General features: G+C 45.3%; 1 protein-coding gene across 1 annotated transcript in view; it reads right to left on the reverse strand.

Annotated features, from left to right (window-relative positions):
• Positions 1-19,925, reverse strand: part of LOC144762471 (adhesion G protein-coupled receptor F5-like) — a 937,058-nt gene that overhangs the window by 820,567 nt on the left and 96,566 nt on the right. The window contains exon 8 of the mRNA XM_078647684.1: positions 11,013-11,019. Coding sequence (XP_078503810.1) covers positions 11,013-11,019 — 7 coding nt within the window. The remainder of the gene's footprint in view (positions 1-11,012; positions 11,020-19,925) is intronic.

A 19,925-nucleotide genomic window follows, 5' to 3' on the forward strand; every position in this document is an offset into this window, starting at 1 on the left:
TTCCTGTCGCAGGGAGGTGTTACACCCCCCCAGACAGGAGATAGTGGATTGTAGCAGGGAGGTTTGAAAGAAACCAGACACTGCTTGGGGCGCACAAGGCTGCCCCTTGCATAATCCGGCCAAACCGGTTCTGGGGCACTCCAGCCCTCGTGCCAGGGCAGCCTGGATCAAAGGAAGGGGGTGTATCCACCCACTTCCTGGGTCCCACCCATAGGAGGGGACCTAGTAGGTAATCCAGCCCCCAAAATTAGTATAAGACTGGGAGCAGTGCCAATGCACTTCAGATTATCCTGAAGAAACATAAGAAATGAAATTCTGGACCCTTCGACATCCTACTCGGCGTAGAATCCCGAAGAATCTCCCTTGTGGTCAAGGAGTGACCACCCTGTGCAAACAGGCACCATCCAGCCATCGACGTCTGCTTTGTCGCAGTTCCCGCCGGAACTCGAGCGACAGAGATCGACGAGATCAAGCTTGCCTGCCCTCCAACAGCCCGATCCACAGTCCCTGCAGAGCTGAGACCCGTGGAGGCGACTGGAAGCGTGGAGCACGCCATCTTGGAAAGACCACGAGACGCTGACCGTGCAGCCCACGAGTGACCCTCGAAGCTGTACACCGGGGTTTAAGAAGCCCCAACCCTGAGCCACTCTTGCACCGAAGCTCACCCCTCTACACTCACGGAGTGCTGCGGTGGGCCCTTCTGCTACTTTTGGCTCAACGCGTTGGCCCGGTCACTTGCCAGCCGGCTAGTGGCCCCTGTGCCGACGAAACTTGAAAATCGACTTGCGATTCTGGTTGCTCCAGACTTGCACCCGCTCCCCTGAAAAGGAACCCCCACTCTGACCCTCCTGGTTCGAGTGAAAAGCAATCTCCCGGTTCCGCGTGGATTGCTCTTGCCAAGTGTTGTTTGCTCCAAACTTGAAGTCGACTGCGCCGACGGTGAGAGCCCTCCTGGGACAGATCGTGACCCGCTCCTGGACGTCGCAGATGCCCCAGAGCCCACATGACAGCGGAGAGAAGCTCCTCGACGACCACCTGATTGCGCCCGACATTGCCTGGTTCCGTCCTGGTTCCACCCTGGTCACTGCTGAGTGACCCAGACTCTGTCCCCTCTGCTTTCAGGTACTTTTCGACTTGAGTCCACCCTTGGACTCCACCGGACACTTCTCTTTCACCCCGCCTGCAGCCCTTTCAGCTTCAAGCACCAAGAGCCTGCGTAACGAAAGCCGACTCAACTTTGACCCTGTGCACCCGCTTCCTGTGGGTGAGGTAACTTTGCTCCGCCGGTGTTCCCACACTGGTACACATCTCTAGGGTCTGTGTCTTAAGTTTTGTTCCTCTAGGTTCAGCGGAAGTGTCCTTAAACTTTAACTTTACAACTTTTACGCACCATTGGTTAACATTGGTGCATGCGTGCGCTTTCCGCACTGCACCCGAATCCCGTGGGCCTTTCCCGACTTCAGCATTGCTTGTCCCGACTGCTCCCAGCGATTCCCTAGGCCCTAGGCCTAACCACTGCTCGATTGGTATCTCTTATACCACTTGTTTAGTATATGGTCTGAGTGGCCCCTCGCCCTCATCCATATTTGTGCAACTTTGTATGTTATACTGTGCTTTTGATTTAACGCTTGTGCCCCTTTATTCATAAAGAGTACTGGGGATTGTTTTTAGTAATAAATACATATATTTTTATAATATATACTTGTGTGGTGTCCTTTCATTTGATATTACAGGATTGTATGTGGTAAAACAGCTCGCTTAACACGACCTCTTAAGTTAAGCCTTTAGGCTGCTTAGTCCATGCTACCCCTAGGGTAGCTTGTCTAATAAGGTTGACTTACAACCAGACACCATAAGGGATTGTTTGGTCTGATAACAGGTCGTTCCAGAATTGGAAACATCACCTATCAGGCCAACTTCTCACATTGGTGAGCAGCGGTGCGGATTTGAGCTTGCTGTTGTTTTACCATTGCAATCTTTTATCAAATTGAAAGATCACATCAAGTACCTCTAGGTACATATAAAATCAAAAGCTTAGCATGTGTAACTTCTACTGAACTTAGTAGTTGTAGATTAAAGGGATTAGCACACCCTGACTACAACTCACTAGCAAGGTACAGTAGGGAAACACTTAGTGTAGGTAGGTGCATCACTTACACCACACTAGAGTCATGTCTGACACAGGAAAAGCCTCAGGGTCTGTTCCTGTGACAGTTGACCTTACCAAGGCAACTTCCAGCTATGACAAGTTAACCCACAAAGACTTGGTTGCCTTGTGCATCTCAAGAGGGTTAAAAAGGGGCAGAAGTCCCACCAGTCCTTCCCTGATAGCCATTCTAGAACAAGATGACTTAGAAAAGGCGAATGCAGTTCCCTTAGAGTCAGGAGATGGAGTGAACCCCCCTGTAACTGATACCACTCCAGAGGAGGAAGAAGAGGAGGAGGAGGATGGTTCAGACTTAGAAGAACTTGAAGATCAGGAGCTAGGGGTTAATCAAGGTATGGTTGCCAGGCTTAACCAGGCCAACCTAGACCTACTTGGGAATGGAGAGGACCAGCACCTCCCCAGATCCCACCAGAGTATTCTCCCAGGCAACAGAAGAGTGAGATCTCCCTCAGGGGACTCTCATATTTCTAGTGCCTCAAGAGAATCTCAGAGAGGTATGACTGCCTCTCAAAAGATAGAGCATAAGGCCAGGATGAGAGCTGTCAAACTCCAGATAGAGAGGGAGGAGGTAGCCCTGGCCGAAGCTAGACTTGCCTTGGCAAGAGAGCAGAAATTGTGTGGCTTAGATGCCACTGGTGGCAGCAATATTCCTATAGAGAAACCCAGGTCCTATGATACTAGAAACCTGACAAAAATTGTGGCCCCCTACAAGGAAGGGGATGACATCCACAAATGGATGAATGTCTGACATAATATCGACAGACAGAATATCTACATACAAAAATATCGACACAAAAATATCGAAATCAAAAATATCGAAATTATATCTACATAATGGTAAGTACAAAAATATCGAAAAAATAATATCGTAGTACAAAAATATCGAAATTAAAAATATCGTTTTTTTAAATGTATTAATAATAATGTAAAAATAATTTTAAAATACATATAATTTAACAAATATTAAATAAAAACATTAAAACATAATTAAAAAAATAAAAGTAATACATATACATTTAAAATAAATTAAAAACGTAATAATTTAATGTAATTTTATTTTTTTTAATTTCATTTAATTGATTTAAAATAAATTTAAATTTATTTTATTTTTACCCTGTACGCCTGTACCCCAAAAACCCAAAACTGACCCTGAACCCTAAAAATACCCCTGTACCCCAAAAACCCAAAACTGACCCTGAACCCTAAAAATACCCCTTTACCCAAAAACTGAAAACTGACCCTGAACCCTAAAAATACCCCTTTACCCAAGAACTGAAAACTGACCCTGAACCCTAAAAATACCCTTTTACCCAAGAACTGAAAACTGACCCTGAACCCTAAAAATACCCCTTTACCCAAAAACTGAAAACTGACCCTGAACCCTAAAAATACCCCTTTACCCAAAAACTGAAAACTGACCCTGAACCCAAAAAATACCCCTTTACCCAAGAACTGAAAACTGACCCTGAACCCTAAAAATACCCCTGTACCCCAAAAACCCAAAACTGACCCTGAACCCTAAAAATACCCCTTTACCCAAAAACTGAAAACTGACCCTGAACCCTAAAAATACCCCTTTACCCAAGATCTGAAAACTGACCCTGTAACCCTAAAAATACCCTTTTACCCAAGAACTGAAAACTGACCCTGAACCCTTAAAATACCCCTTTACCCAAAAACTGAAAACTGACCCTGAACCCTAAAAATACCCCTTTACCCAAAAACTGAAAACTGACCCTGAACCCAAAAAATACCCCTTTACCCAAGAACTGAAAACAGACCCTGAACCCTAAAAATACTCCTTTACCCAAAATTAATTAACATTATTTAATTACCAATTAATTATTAATTAACAATAACAATAAAGTAAATATATTAGCACATTAGCTATAATTAATTTAATTTACTAATTAATATTAATTTCCCAAATAATTAATTAACAATAAAAAAATTATATATATTAAAAAATTACTCTAAATAATGTAATTAACTAATTAATATTAATTAATTACCAATTAATTATTAATTAAAAATATGTACAAAATTATATTAATTAATTAACTAATTAATATTAATTAATTACCAATTAATTATTATTTATAAATATTTACAAACATATATTAATTAATTAACTAATTAATATTAATTAATTACCAATTAATTATTAATTACAAATATTTACAAACAGATATTAATTAATTAATTATTATTAAATTACTTCCCACCCTATTCCCCTATAAACCCACAACCCGCTCTAATACTAAAACGCAAAATGTTAACAAAATTACTAATTTTCAAACATACATTTCTAAACATATTTAGCAAACATATAAACAACAAAATAAAATACATAACACTAAACAACAAAATTTCGATATTACTAACATACATACCTTAATCTCGATATTCTGTCTGTCGATATTATAGCACATCGATATACTATACCATCGATATTAAAACATCGATATTATTGTATATCGATATTTTAATTTCGATATTTTGTCTGCCTACCCAAATGGATGACTGCTCTTGAGAGAGCCTGCATGGTACAGCAGGTTCCTCAGGATCAGTGGGCTGCAATTTTATGGTACTCCTTTTCTGAGAAAGGGAGGGATAGGCTCCTCACAGTTAGACCTGAGGATGCCAAAAACTACTCTGTCTTGAAGAGTGCTCTTATTGAAGGGTTTGGCCTAACCACTGAGCAATACAGGTTGTTGTTCAGAGACACCCAGAAAGCACAGACTCAAGACTGGACTGATTTTGTTGATTGTGCCACTAAGGCTCTTTAGGGTTGGTTGCAGGGAAGTAAAGTTTCAGACTATACAGGATTGTACAATCTTATAATGAGAGAACAGATCCTTAATAACTGTACAAACCAGCTGTTGCATCAATACCTTATTGACTCTGATCTGACCTCTCCCCAAGAATTGGGAAAGAAGGCAGACAAATGGGTCAGAACAAGGATTAAGCAGAAACCCCAGAACCAAGGTGGTGACCAGAAGAAAACAGACCAGAAGGGTGGGAATCAGAAAGATAAAGAAAAGGACCAGAAGTCTTCAGGCCCCCAAATTAGTAATAAGGAGGGTGGTTCCCAAAATGGAAACAAGAAAAAGAAGAATAATGGCCCAAAGAAACCTTGGTGTAATACCTGCAAATCAGTTTCACACTGGGGCAGTGAATGCACCAAGACAAATCCAGTCCCTACCACTGCAGCTCCTAAAGCAACTGCAACCCCTAGTCCAGCAAGCAGTGGTGGAACACAGTCCAAGGGTGTAGCCGGGTTGACCCTGGGTATTGAAGTAGGATCTGGCCTAGTCAGAACCCCTACTCAGGCAGTTCTCCTATATGATGTGGACTTGACTTTGCCCACTACAGTAAGCCCCAGTAACCTGGGCAAATATAGGCAGACGCCTTTAATTAATGAGAAACTGGCTCAGGCCTACAGGGACACATGTGCCAGTGTCACAATGGTGACACCTGACTTTGTGGACCCTGGACAGATTGTACTAGGTGAAAGTTACCTAGTGACCAATGCAAGCAACTCCACTACTTCCCATAGTGTGGCAGTTGTGAACGTCTCCTGGGGAGGGGTAGATGGCCTAAAGAAAGTTGTTGTGAGTGCAGACCTCCCAGTAGACTGTCTGTTAGGCAATGATCTTGAAAGCTCAGTTTGGTCAGAAGTGGAGTACAGGACTCATGCAGAAATGCTAGGGATTTCAGCTCATGTCCTTGCAGTGACAAGGTCTCAGGCCAAGAAGTGCCTTCCTGAACCAGTGGTGGATCTTGGAACAATAGACCAACCACAACCCAAGAGAAGGAGCAAGAGAGGAAAGGCTGAGCCTTCCACCTTGCCCCAGGTTGAGGATCAAGTTTCAGAGGAAACTGATTCTGCAGTCCAAGAGGAGACTGTCTCTGAGGAACTTGAACCTGACCAGGTTGAGTTTCTGGGGACAGGGGAACCCTCAAGGGCAGACCTGAGGCAGGCTCAATTAGATTGCCCTTCCCTTGAACCCCTCAGACAGCAGGCTGCTGCTGAGGCTGCTGGGGATGCCCAAGGTACCCATACTGTGTATTGGGATGATGGACTCCTTTACTCAGAGGCTAGAGACCCCAAGCCTGGTACAGCCAGGAGGTTGGTTATACCGCTGAAGTTTAGGGGCTTCCTCCTTACCTTGGCCCATGACATTCCCCTTGCAGGACACTTAGGCCAGAACAAGACGTGGGACAGGCTTGTTTCACACTTTCACTGGCCTCATATGTCAGAAAATGTCAAGGAGTTTTGTCGCTCCTGTGTCACTTGCCAAGCCAGTGGTAAGTCAGGTGGCATAACAAAGGCCCCCCTCATACCACTACCTGTGGTGGGGGTACCCTTTGAAAGAGTTGGAATAGATATTGTGGGTCCCATGGATCCTCAAACAGCATCTGGAAACAGATTTATACTGGTGGTAGTGGATCATGCCACCAGGTATCCAGAGGCTATTCCCCTGAGGACCACCACAGCACCTGTGGTGGCAAAAGCCCTCATTGCAGTTTTCTCAAGAGTGGGCTTTCCAAAGGAGGTACTATCAGATAGAGGCACACATTTTATGTCTAGCTATCTGAAGGCAATGTGGAAGGAGTGTGGAGTAAACTACAAGTTTACCACACCCTATCACCCACAGTGCAATGGGCTTGTGGAGAGATTCAACAAGACCCTCAGGGGAATGATAAAAGGATTACCAGAGAAGCTTAGGCGGAAATGGGACATTCTTTTACCCTGCTTGCTCTTTGCTTACAGAGAGGTCCCACAGAAGGGGGTTGGCTACAGCCCTTTTGAACTTTTGTTTGGCCACCCTGTGAGGGGTCCATTGTGTTTGGTGAAGGAAGGATGGGAGTTACCTCTCAAAAAGCCTAAACGAGACATAGTGGACTATGTACTTGGTCTCCGCTCCAGGATGGCTGAATACATGGAAAGAGCATCCAAAAACCTGGAGGCCAGCCAAGAATTACAGAAAGCTTGCCATGACCAAAAGGCTGTACTGGTAGAGTTCCAACCAGGACAGAAGGTGTGGGTACTGGAGCCAGTGGCCCCAGCAGCACTCCAGGACAAATGGAGTGGACCCTATCCTATCATTGAGAAAAAGGGAGAAGTCACCTATTTGGTTGACTTTGGAACCCCTAGGAGCCCTCAAAGGGTGATCCATGTGAATCGTTTGAAAGCATTTGTGGACAGGGAGGACATGAGCTTGCTCATGGCCACAGATGGGGATCAGGAGGAAGAGAGTGACCCTCTCCCAGACCTGCTTTCTCAGAACCCTGATGATGGTTCAGTTGATGGAGTAGCCTTGGCAGGTAGCCTCACTGACCAGCAACAGATGGACTGCAGACAAGTTTTGCAAGTCCACAGGCATTTGTTTTCACTCACACCCAGCCAGACTAACTGGTGCACCCATGAGGTGGACACTGGTGACAGTCTGCCTGTGAAGAATAAGATCTACAGGCAACCTGACCATGTCAGGGATTGCATCAAGGCTGAGGTGCAAAAGATGTTGGAGCTTGGAGTGATTGAGCCATCAGAGAGCCCATGGGCCAGCCCAGTAGTCCTTGTGCCAAAACCTCATACCCAAGATGGAAAGAGAGAAATGAGATTTTGCGTGGACTACAGGGGTCTCAATGCTGTCACTAGGACAGATGCTCACCCCATTCCAAGAGCAGATGAGCTCATTGACAGATTGGCTTCTGCCAAGTTTCTGAGCACATTTGATTTGACAGCTGGCTACTGGCAAATCAGACTAGCTGAGGAGTCAAAAGCCAAAACAGCATTCTCTACCCCTAGTGGACATTATCAGTTTGTGGTAATGGCCTTTGGTTTGAAGAATGCACCTGCCACTTTCCAAAGGTTGGTGAACCAAGTCCTTGCTGGGTTGGATGACTTTTGTGCAGTATATCTAGATGATATTGCTGTCTTTAGCTCCACCTGGGAGGATCACCTGATCCACCTGAAGAAGGTTTTGGAGGCCCTGCAAAAGGCAGGCCTGACTATCAAGGCCACCAAGTGCCAGATAGGGCAGAGTAAGGTTGTATACTTGGGCCACCTAGTAGGTGGAGGTCAGGTTCAGCCACTGGAGAGCAAAATCCAGACCATACAGGACTGGGCTCCTCCAGTTACCCAGACACAAGTCAGAGCCTTCTTGGGCCTGACTGGGTATTACAGAAAGTTTGTGAAAACCTATGGGTCTATAGTGACACCATTAAATGACTTGACATCCAAGAAGATGCCAAAAAAGGTTCAGTGGACAGTTAGCTGTCAAAAGGCATTTGATGACCTGAAGAAGGCCATGTGCTCTGCACCTATCCTGAAGAGTCCTGACTACTCCAAACAGTTCATTGTACAGACAGATGCTTCTGAGTTGGGGGTGGGAGCTGTGCTTTCACAACTTAATCAAGATGGTCAAGACCAGCCCATTGCTTTTATTAGCAGAAGGCTGACCCCCAGAGAGAAACGTTGGTCAGCTATTGAGAGGGAGGCCTTTGCTGTGGTTTGGGCCCTGAAGAAGTTGAGGTCCTACTTGTTTGGAACTCACTTCCTTGTTCAGACAGACCATAAGCCCCTCTTGTGGCTAAATCAGATGAAGGGTGAAAATCCCAAACTGCTCAGGTGGTCCATTTCCCTACAGGGGATGGACTTTACAGTGGAGCACCACCCAGGGACTGACCATGGTAATGCAGATGGTCTCTCCAGGTACTTCCACTTAGAACATGAAGACTTATCTGGTCAAGGTTAGTTTAATGTCCCTGCGTTTGGGGGGGGTTGTGTAGGAGAGTAGGGTCTACTATCCTATGGTCACCCCAAACTTTTGCTTTTTGCTTCACTGATTTTCGACTACTGAGGCTGTGGGCCTGCTGATCAGACCCCCAGCCTGCTGTTCTCTCACTAAATTAATGATACATGTGCTATAGGCACATACCACAATTGGAAATGGACTCCTTGTCAGCCCCTGTATAATGCACTATAGGTGCCCAGGGCATAGGGGCCACCAAGGCCTACCAGGGGCTGCAGCATATCTTTTGCCACCCCTGGCTGGTTCTTAAATTGACACAACTGGCTGATCACTCAGCTGGGGTAAGGTGGTGTAAGCACCCCTTACTTAGATATAGTATACCTATATCTAAACCTATATCTGGACACATATAAACCTGTGAGCCACTCCTATGGAAGGCCTCATCAATCCTGGAGGCAGAGTGCGTGGTTTAATGTGAGATGGAGCTCTAGCATGAGCTGAGCCTGTCTGCAGCTGTCGGGAACAACTCCCTAAGCTGTTTCAGGATAATGCCATACCATATACTCTTAAGTGCCTTATAATCCTCGCGGTTATATAGCAACTCTGGTTTGGCTTTATCAAAACATGTCGTGTAAGGTGTCATACGATTTGGAATACTACCCCCTCGCCAGTTCTGGCGACGGGGATAGCATTCCACCCCTCTAGAGGGGTAAGACATGTTACTTTACTTAAATGCGGTTAATTTCTAAAAGGACCTTAGATCCACAAAATGGATGCCTCTGCCACAGACAAGAGTCTGACCCCCTGAAGCTGACCGAAACTCAGCCAAAGGGGCCTGGACAAAGGGTTTCCTGTCGCAGGGAGGTGTTACACCCCCCCAGACAGGAGATAGTGGATTGTAGCAGGGAGGTTTGAAAGAAACCAGACACTGCTTGGGGCGCACAAGGCTGCCCCTTGCATAATCCGGCCAAACCGGTTCTGGGGCACTCCAGCCCTCGTGCCAGGGCAGCCTGGATCAAAGGAAGGGGGTGTATCCACCCACTTCCTGGGTCCCACCCATAGGAGGGGACCTAGTAGGTAATCCAGCCCCCAAAATTAGTATAAGACTGGGAGCAGTGCCAATGCACTTCAGATTATCCTGAAGAAACATAAGAAATGAAATTCTGGACCCTTCGACATCCTACTCGGCGTAGAATCCCGAAGAATCTCCCTTGTGGTCAAGGAGTGACCACCCTGTGCAAACAGGCACCATCCAGCCATCGACGTCTGCTTTGTCGCAGTTCCCGCCGGAACTCGAGCGACAGAGATCGACGAGATCAAGCTTGCCTGCCCTCCAACAGCCCGATCCACAGTCCCTGCAGAGCTGAGACCCGTGGAGGCGACTGGAAGCGTGGAGCACGCCATCTTGGAAAGACCACGAGACGCTGACCGTGCAGCCCACGAGTGACCCTCGAAGCTGTACACCGGGGTTTAAGAAGCCCCAACCCTGAGCCACTCTTGCACCGAAGCTCACCCCTCTACACTCACGGAGTGCTGCGTGGGGCCCTTCTGCTACTTTTGGCTCAACGCGTTGGCCCGGTCACTTGCCAGCCGGCTAGTGGCCCCTGTGCCGACGAAACTTGAAAATCGACTTGCGATTCTGGTTGCTCCAGACTTGCACCCGCTCCCCTGAAAAGGAACCCCCACTCTGACCCTCCTGGTTCGAGTGAAAAGCAATCTCCCGGTTCCGCGTGGATTGCTCTTGCCAAGTGTTGTTTGCTCCAAACTTGAAGTCGACTGCGCCGACGGTGAGAGCCCTCCTGGGACAGATCGTGACCCGCTCCTGGACGTCGCAGATGCCCCAGAGCCCACATGACAGCGGAGAGAAGCTCCTCGACGACCACCTGATTGCGCCCGACATTGCCTGGTTCCGTCCTGGTTCCACCCTGGTCACTGCTGAGTGACCCAGACTCTGTCCCCTCTGCTTTCAGGTACTTTTCGACTTGAGTCCACCCTTGGACTCCACCGGACACTTCTCTTTCACCCCGCCTGCAGCCCTTTCAGCTTCAAGCACCAAGAGCCTGCGTGACGAAAGCCGACTCAACTTTGACCCTGTGCACCCGCTTCCTGTGGGTGAGGTAACTTTGCTCCGCCGGTGTTCCCACACTGGTACACATCTCTAGGGTCTGTGTCTTAAGTTTTGTTCCTCTAGGTTCAGCGGAAGTGTCCTTAAACTTTAACTTTACAACTTTTACGCACCATTGGTTAACATTGGTGCATGCGTGCGCTTTCCGCACTGCACCCGAATCCCGTGGGCCTTTCCCGACTTCAGCATTGCTTGTCCCGACTGCTCCCAGCGATTCCCTAGGCCCTAGGCCTAACCACTGCTCGATTGGTATCTCTTATACCACTTGTTTAGTATATGGTCTGAGTGGCCCCTCGCCCTCATCCATATTTGTGCAACTTTGTATGTTATACTGTGCTTTTGATTTAACGCTTGTGCCCCTTTATTCATAAAGAGTACTGGGGATTGTTTTTAGTAATAAATACATATATTTTTATAATATATACTTGTGTGGTGTCCTTTCATTTGATATTACAGGATTGTATGTGGTAAAACAGCTCGCTTAACACGACCTCCTAAGTTAAGCCTTTAGGCTGCTTAGTCCATGCTACCCCTAGGATAGCTTGTCTAATAAGGTTGACTTACAACCAGACACCATAAGGGATTGTTTGGTCTGATAACAGGTGGTTCCAGAATTGGAAACATCACCTATCAGGCCAACTTCTCACATCAACCCACACAAGTCGGGTACCATTTTTCTCGGAAGACTTTGTTGAATGCAGGGTGGAAGGAAATTCGTGAATCCACGCAGATTCCAGACCTTTCCACCACAGAAATGAGGAGAAAATGTGTTTTTTTTGTCAATTTTTGTAGGTTTGTAAGGGATTCTGGGTAACAGAACCTGGTGGGTGGCAGTCAAGTCACCCCATCCTGAATTCCACTGGGTTTGTACTTTTCAAAATGTAGGTTTGCTAGGTTTCTGTAGGTGTCGGAAGTGCAAGGATTCAAACACTACAGCTAAGTACTTTTTTGACAAAAAAGGGTCATTTTTCACTGCGAAATTGAGGTGTGACCACGTTGCGTTTTGCACCGTTTCCTGTCACAGGCACTAGGCCGACCCACACAAGACGGGAATCATTTTTCTCGAAAGACTTTGGGGAAGGCAGGGTGGAAGGCAATTTGTGAATCCACGCAGATTCCAGAACTTTCCTCCACAGAAATGTGGAGAAAATATGTTTTTTGTGTCAATTTTTTAGGTTTGCAAGGGATTCTGGGTAACAGAACCTGGTGGGTGGCAGTCAAGTCACCCCATCCTGGATTCCCCTGGGTGTGTACTTTTAAAAAATGTATAGATTTTCTAGGTTTCCCTAGGTGCCGGCAGAGCAAGGGTTAAAAAATTACAGCTAGGCACTTTGCCAAAAAAGGGTCATTTTTCACTCCGAAATTAAGGTGTGATCACGTTGCGTTTTGCACTGTTTCCTGTCACAGGCACTAAGCCGACCTACACAAGTGGGGTATCATTTTTCTCGAAAGACTTTGGGGAAGGCAGGGTGGAAGGCAATATGTGAATCCATGCAGATTCCATAACTTTCCTCCTCAGAAATGTGGAGAAAATGTGTTCTTTTTGTCAATTTGTTAGGTTTGCAAGGGATTCTGGGTAACAGAACCTGGTAAGTGGCAGTCAAGTCATGCCATCCTGGATTCCCCTGGGTGTGTACTTTTAAAAAATGTATAGATTTGCTAGGTTTCCCTAGGTGCCGGCAGAGCTAGGGTTAAAAAACTACAGCTAGGCACTTTGCCAAAAAAGGGTCATTTTTCACTGAGAAATTGAAGTGTGACCATGTTGCGTTTTGCGCAGTTACCTGTCGCAGACACTAAGCCAACCCACACAATTGTGGTACCATTTTTCTCGGAACACTTTGAGGAACGCAGGGTGGAAAGAAATTTTTGGATCCATGCAGATTCCAGAACTTTCCACCACAGAAATGTTGAGAAAATTTGCTTTTTTTGTCAATGTTTTAGGTTTGCAAGAGATTCTGGGTAAGAGAACCAGGTGGGAGGCAGTTAAGTCACCCCATCCTGGATTCCCCTGGGTGTCTAGTTTTCCAAAATGTATAGCTTTGCTAGGTTTCCCTAGGTGCCGGCAGAACTAGGGTTCAAAAACTACAGTTAGGCACTTTTCCAAAAAAGGGTGTGACCACGTTGCGTTTTGCGCCATTTCCGGTCGCTAGCACTAGGCTAACCCACACAAGTGGGGAACCATGTTTCTTGGAAGACTTTGGGGAACGCAGGGTGGAAGGAAATTTGTGGATCCACGCAGATTCCAGAACTTTCCACCACAGAAATGTTGAGAAAATGTATTTTGTTTGTCAATTGTTAAGGTTTGCAAGGGATTCTGGGTAACAGAACCTGGTGGGAGGAAGTCAAATCACCCCATCCTGGATTCCCCTGGGTGTCTAGTTCTTAAAAATGTATAGGTTTGCAAGTTTTCCCAACGTGCCGGCAGAGCTAGGGTTAAAAAACTACAGCTAGGCACTTTGCCCAAAAAAAAGTTCCTTTTTCACTGCGAAATTGAGGTGTGACCATGTTGCGTTTTGCGCCGTTTCCTGTTGCAGGCACTAGGCCGACCCACACAAGTGGGGTACCATCTTTCTCGGAAGACTTTGGGGAACGCAGGGTGGAAGGAAATGTGTGGTTCCACGCAGATTCCAGAACTTTCCACCACAGAAATATGGAGAAAATTTGTTTTTTTTGTTCAATTTTTTAGGTTTGCAAGGGATTCTGGGTAACAGAACCTGGTGGGAGGCAGTCAAGTCACCCCATCCTGGATTTCCCTGGGTGTCTTGTTTTCACAAATGTATAGGTTTGCTATGTTTCCCTAGGTGCCGGCAGAGCTAGGGTTAAAAAACTGCAGCTAGGCACTTTGCCATAAAAGGTCCCCTTTTCACTGCGAAATTGAGGTGCGATCACGTTGCGTTTTGCACCGTTTCCTATCGCAGGCACTAGGCCGACCCACACAAGTGGGGTCCAGTTTTTCTTGGAAGACTTTGGGGAACGCAGGCTGGAAGGAAGTTTGTGGATCCACGCAGATTCCAGAACTTTCCACCACAGAAATATGGGAAAAATATGTTTTTTTGTCACTTTTTTATATTTGCAAGGGATTCTGGGTACCAGAACCTGATGGGAGGTAGTTAAGTCACCCCATCCTGGATTTCCCAGGGGTGTCTACTTTTAAAAAATGTATAGGTTCGTAAGGTTTACCTAGGTGCCGGCAAAGCTAGGGTACAAAAACTACAGCTAGGCAATCTGCTAAAAAAGGGACATTTTTCACTGCGAGATTGAGGTGTGACCACGATGTCTTTTGCGCCGTTTCCTCTTGTGGGCACAAGGCAGACCCACACAAGTGATGTGCCGTTTTTATCGGGAGTCATGAGGTAATTCAGATTTGTAAATAAACTGTTATTGCCTATTGAGTTTTCATGCATTTCTCCCTTCCAAATGAAGGCTATTGTGAAAAAAATAGGTCATTTTGAAAAATTACCAATAATTCACATGCTAGTTTGAGTACTCCCAATTTTGAAAATGTGCAAATATGTACTGTTTCTAAACTCTATAATTTGTACCCATTTCAGAAATACATAGGTGTCTTTCAGACCAATTTTTCCATGTATACATTTTCCAAGAATAATTACACTATACCCGGTACATAATAAAATACCATTGCAAGTTGCTGCACAGTTTTTGACTCTGGGTTAGTCGGGTTCTTAGTGATCCTACAAGTCGTATATATCCCCACAACCAGGAAGGTCTCCCAATAAAAATGGTGCCTCACTTGTGTGGGAGGCGCAAGTACCCGCGACAGGCAAGGACCCAAATAGTAGTGAAGCAACATCAAAATTGCCTATCTCAAAACCTCCTGCCTTTGCAAGGGAGTCACCTGGGTTTTTGGCCCTGTGCTCGACAGGCATCTAGGGAAACCTACCAAACCCACACATTTCTGAAAAGTAGACACCCAGTGGCTTCCAAGGAGGTGTGGTTTGCCTGGCTACCCCAACGTCCCCTTACCCAGAATCCCTTGCAAACCACAATTTTAGCAGAAATAAATCAGTTTTTCCACACTTTTTTGTGTGGGAAAGTGTAGCATCACCGGGCTCACACAAATTTCCTACCACCAAGCGTTCCCCCAGGTCTCCCGATAAAAATGGTGCCTCACTTGTGTGGGAGGCATAAGTACCCGCGACAGGATAGCGACCCCCCCATGTTTGGTACTACTCGGGAGGAGAGGGCTACTATCCGCTAATGAGCCAGTCTAATTTTCCCTTACAGATCGTCCTTCATCGATCCCTGGACATGTTTAGAAATTCCTAAAGTAATGAAGAACCCTGGTGGAGGACCTTACCGTAAATATCCCCCCCTTAATAAGGTATGAACGTGACAATATGAACTGGGGATATATACTATGATGAAATGGTGATGAAAATTTCTCTGTATTCTCTATTGCGATTCTCCAAACTGTACCGTCTTGGGGAACCCTTATTTCAGCCACTGGAGTAGACTCTTGTTGCCTTTATATAGGCCTCCACATATATGAGGACCCCTGACATCACCCCCCTAGCCCCATGTGCGAGTTAACTCATAATTAGGCCCCTTGAAGACTACGGGATTGAATTCATTTACCGATTTATTTCCTTCTGCTCTTTTTTTCAAATGGACTTCATTACAAACTAACCAATCTGTCAGGATACAGTCCGTTCTCCATGAAAGCGGTCGTCTCGCAATAGAGAACCCTGAGCCAAGCCCTCATCACGTATGCGACGTAACGGAAACATCTTCCAGGTAGGTCCTAACAGGAGTCTCCTTACCAATCTAGAACCTCCTGACCCATTAAGAGCAGCTTTCTTGTCTTTTTGATTACGGCCTAGGGAGTCTCTCTGTTATTGACCCTATGCCTTGACTCCTCTGTTCATCTTTAGATTTTCTTTAAAGCACTTGAAGCTACGTCCTTCCCTACCAGGTTGTCGCTGCTCTATGTTCAATACAGATTACACTCTAATGGAACACAGTCTCTGATCTAACCCCGCCCTGACTGAGGGCCTGTGGTTAGACTAAAAATATAACTTCTATTGGTAAGTTACCTCCCGTTTACTTGCCCCTCCAACCTGAGGGTAAGCTAAGTTATCTGAGGCGGTAGCATCTTGCATTTGCCCGGCTCTAAAAATGCTGGGGAGGGACACTGGATTTTGTTTGCTAGTTTGCCTTTGTAATGTCTCCTATGTGACCCTACTAGTTTTTCCTATAAGAAACACTCAGGCTATGTATAGATGGAGGAATAAATGATTAAATGTTGTGTGTTGTGTCAGATTATATGCGTGGATAATTGGTTCCCAATCCATGAGCAGTCTCTAAAAATGAAAGATATCTTATCTATCGGAGTGACCACTGTACCCCGAGCCAAACACATATTGTAATTGGTGATTTATTATACAATGAAAGTATTATATATATGCTGCTGTTTTTTATACATGTATATTTTTGTATTTTCAGTTGTTTTGTCCCCTACTCCGTGGTACATCACTGCCCTGACGAAGGTGTGGCCTGTGTGGGCCGATACACCATAACGCCCGTCGGCGTGTTTGTGGGACCTCATTTGTTACATTGAATATGAAGCTATACTGAATTTGTACATATTTTAATGCTTGTAATGCTAATTTGCAAAATCTGAGAATTTATGAAATTGAAAAATATAAACAAAAAAATCAATAAATAAAAGATACAAATACTATGATGTGTTGTTTGGTGCTGAAATTACACATAGTTGCCCTCCTTACATTCTAAGATCCTCTTATATGACATTTCCAAAACAGTGTTGTCGTGTTTTGGCAGCTCCTGAGTTAGCGTTTAGCACAGCTACACGGTCTTTTCTGTTAACTTGACCAAAATGAACGGGGGCCATTTTGAATCCTTCTGCCTTCCGTTTCCTATGAACACGCTGCCTCGTGGTCAGTGTGCCCTTTTGTCCTTTTTCGATACCCATGGTCACTATTTTGCTCGGCAACAGGCTATTTTTAGTACTGGTCAAGCGCACATGCGCACTATGCATCAACTGGTCACTCTTTAGGAATGTTCACACTAACTGACCAGTGCTGTTGAACTCCTCCCACGTGCTGGCTGTGTTCCAAAAATGACCTTATATGTACCTAAAATGTGTAACTTGTAACCGCCTATCTTTTTATTGCTATTAAACTGTATAAAAGAGGTCGCACATCGATGTTCGGTGTGCTACTTCTTACATTGCCGAAGGGTGCTGTAGGAATGTGTCACCACCCCATGGGGTCTTAATAAACTTGTCTTTTACCTTTTCTAGTGTCCGTGCCAACTTCTGTACTAAGGTGTTCGAGAGTTTAGCAGAGTATGTAGGCCTGATTTGAACCCAACACCACAATTGGCGACCACGAAGGGACTCATCGGCGACTCGGATGCCCAAAGGAGAGGTCGTAACGAAGGTCTGGAAACTCGCCATGGACGCGATCGCTGCCATTGAGTGACCCGAGTCTTGGCACCCACGGTGTGTTTTCCCTTCCTTCCGATCTGACCTTCCAGGTGGCGCCGGTCTTCGACTGAGATTCTGATTTTGGATTGTCGTGATGTGCCGTTTTGGCTGATTTGACCACAGAACTTGGCAGTTGGACTTTGGACGTTTGAAAAACATTTGGTAAGCTTTTGAATAGGTGAGGTAGTCTACTGACACTTACTATGGCTTTTTGAAACTTTGAATTTGAATTTGAATTTGTTGTTAGCTAACGTTTGAATCTTTGAATTTGAGTTTGAATATGTGGAGTGCACCTCACATAGGCAGGCATGTAGGGATATTTCTCTGATTTATTTGATTTGAACGGTAAACCGCGGTAGGTGTCATTTTTGTAGTATCACGTTTTCGTGGTACTTTTTGAAACATGCCTGTTTTTAGCACACTCCGTAGGATGTGCTGTTCTGAAAACGGACCAATTATCGATTAAGTGCAAAACAGCCGGCTCCCCCAGAGGGGACTCCAAATCGTGAAATGTATGTCAAATTCGGTATTCCACCAATAATGTATAGTACATTATGGCATAAGTATACTAAAAACGATCGTGAATTACAGTGGCCACTATATGGGTCGTTTGACCTTCGAAAGGTACAGTATGTAGAACAGTGTTTGTTTCAGCGAAGGTCTAGGCAAGATATGTTTGATTGTGTGCGTATGTGGGAGAAAGAGGTGCGTGAACGAGCAAAGCGTGAGATAGCCTTGGCGGAGAAAGTGCAGCAGAAGGCTACACATGACAAAGCTTTACAGCTACAGGAGAAGGAATTACAGGAAAAGAAAGAGAGGGAGAGACGAGAACGAAATTTGCAGGTTAATGGTCAATTCCCTATCAGGCGTCCTCTTTATCCAGTCCTTACTAATGAAACAGATGATTTTTCATTACTAGATCGTTGTCCGCCTCCGTATGTCGTACCTACGGCTCCGAACGAGGACTCGGACGAGGATAGTGATCGAACACAGCGTACCAGGTTACATGCGGAACGCGCTGCGGAATTACGTTCATTTGCACGAAAACTAAATGTTAATACTGTTACTGTTTCTGACGTTACTAAACACATGGAACAGTGGCCTGATAAGGAACGACTGTATTTTTTAGATCATTTTGGAGATGAAGTTGTTGAGCGGTATAGAAAATATTCTCTCGAGTTAGAACCAAAGGAGATATCCAAGGGTCGTGAGAATTTTCGTAAAGGTCTTTTTGTTCTTTCAGATGCGGACGACTTCTTCAAGCGTTTGATTGAATTGCGTAATGAGGCGACACGACTACGGGAGTTGGAAAAGTCGAAGAATTCGTCTACGTCCGGAGCGACGGGGATATCCAAAGAATGCCCTATCTTTGAAACAGATAAGATCGCTGCGATTAATGTTAGACCTATGCGAGAAGCTGCGCCTTTATATGTCCCTCATAAAGGGGATGGCACAGATGATGATAAAAGATCCAAAGACGCGAAAGGGTATTTTGTATATAATTGGGTTTATACGCCTTGGAATAGAGCAGATGTCATGGCGCTTAAGAATGCTTTACCTGATCCCCGTAAAAACCCTGCGGCTTTTTATGAAAATGTTGAAAGTGCAATTTCTTCATGTATCATGACGTTAGTTGATATTGATCTGTTTTTCGGGTTGATATTGCCCCCTGATATGTGGAGAGCGATTCGTAGGTTTGATGACCTCACGACTCTTGGGGCCACTTGGAAAGATCTTGTTCAGGCTGATTTAGATAGAGAACCAGCATGTAAGCCGTGTCAATTAATATTAGACCTTCCAGGGGCCATACTAACAAAACTAAAGACTCTTGCTCCCGCTAAAAAGATTGATTGGACTATATTAGCCTCTTGTAAGCAGAAAGCGGATGAATCAGTTTCCGATTTTTTTTCTCGCTTTGAGGATGCGTTCCATGATTACAGTGGTCAATTATTGACAGAAGATACTGGCAGGCATTTATTCGTTGATAAGTATGTGGCTAATCTCCTACCGGAGATTGCGAAACGATTGAAAATGAGTGAAAGTTCATGGACCACAGCAACCCCTGCTTCTTTATTAACTATGGCTCAATATTATGAAAGACAGGAATTAGAGGCAAAGGAAAGTAGTGAAAAGAAAGCAAAGGATTTGAAGACGAAGGTAATGTTAGCGCAGGTTCAGGCTCCGAGAGGAAATAACAGAGGAGGGCGAGGATCATACAGTAATGCTCCTCCCCCTCGTTCTGACATTTCTGTGAATCAATGTGCATACTGCAAACAGTTTGGGCATTGGATTGCAGACTGTCCGGTGTTTCGAGAGCAGCGTAATTTGAGGGGACGAGGAAGTGGAAGGTTTAGGACTAATTATGGAGGGTCAAGAGGAGGTTATGGCACGAATGATCGAGGA

The sequence above is a fragment of the Lissotriton helveticus genome, chromosome 6 (assembly GCF_964261635.1).
Source record: "Lissotriton helveticus chromosome 6, aLisHel1.1, whole genome shotgun sequence".
Taxonomy (NCBI): domain Eukaryota; kingdom Metazoa; phylum Chordata; class Amphibia; order Caudata; family Salamandridae; genus Lissotriton; species Lissotriton helveticus.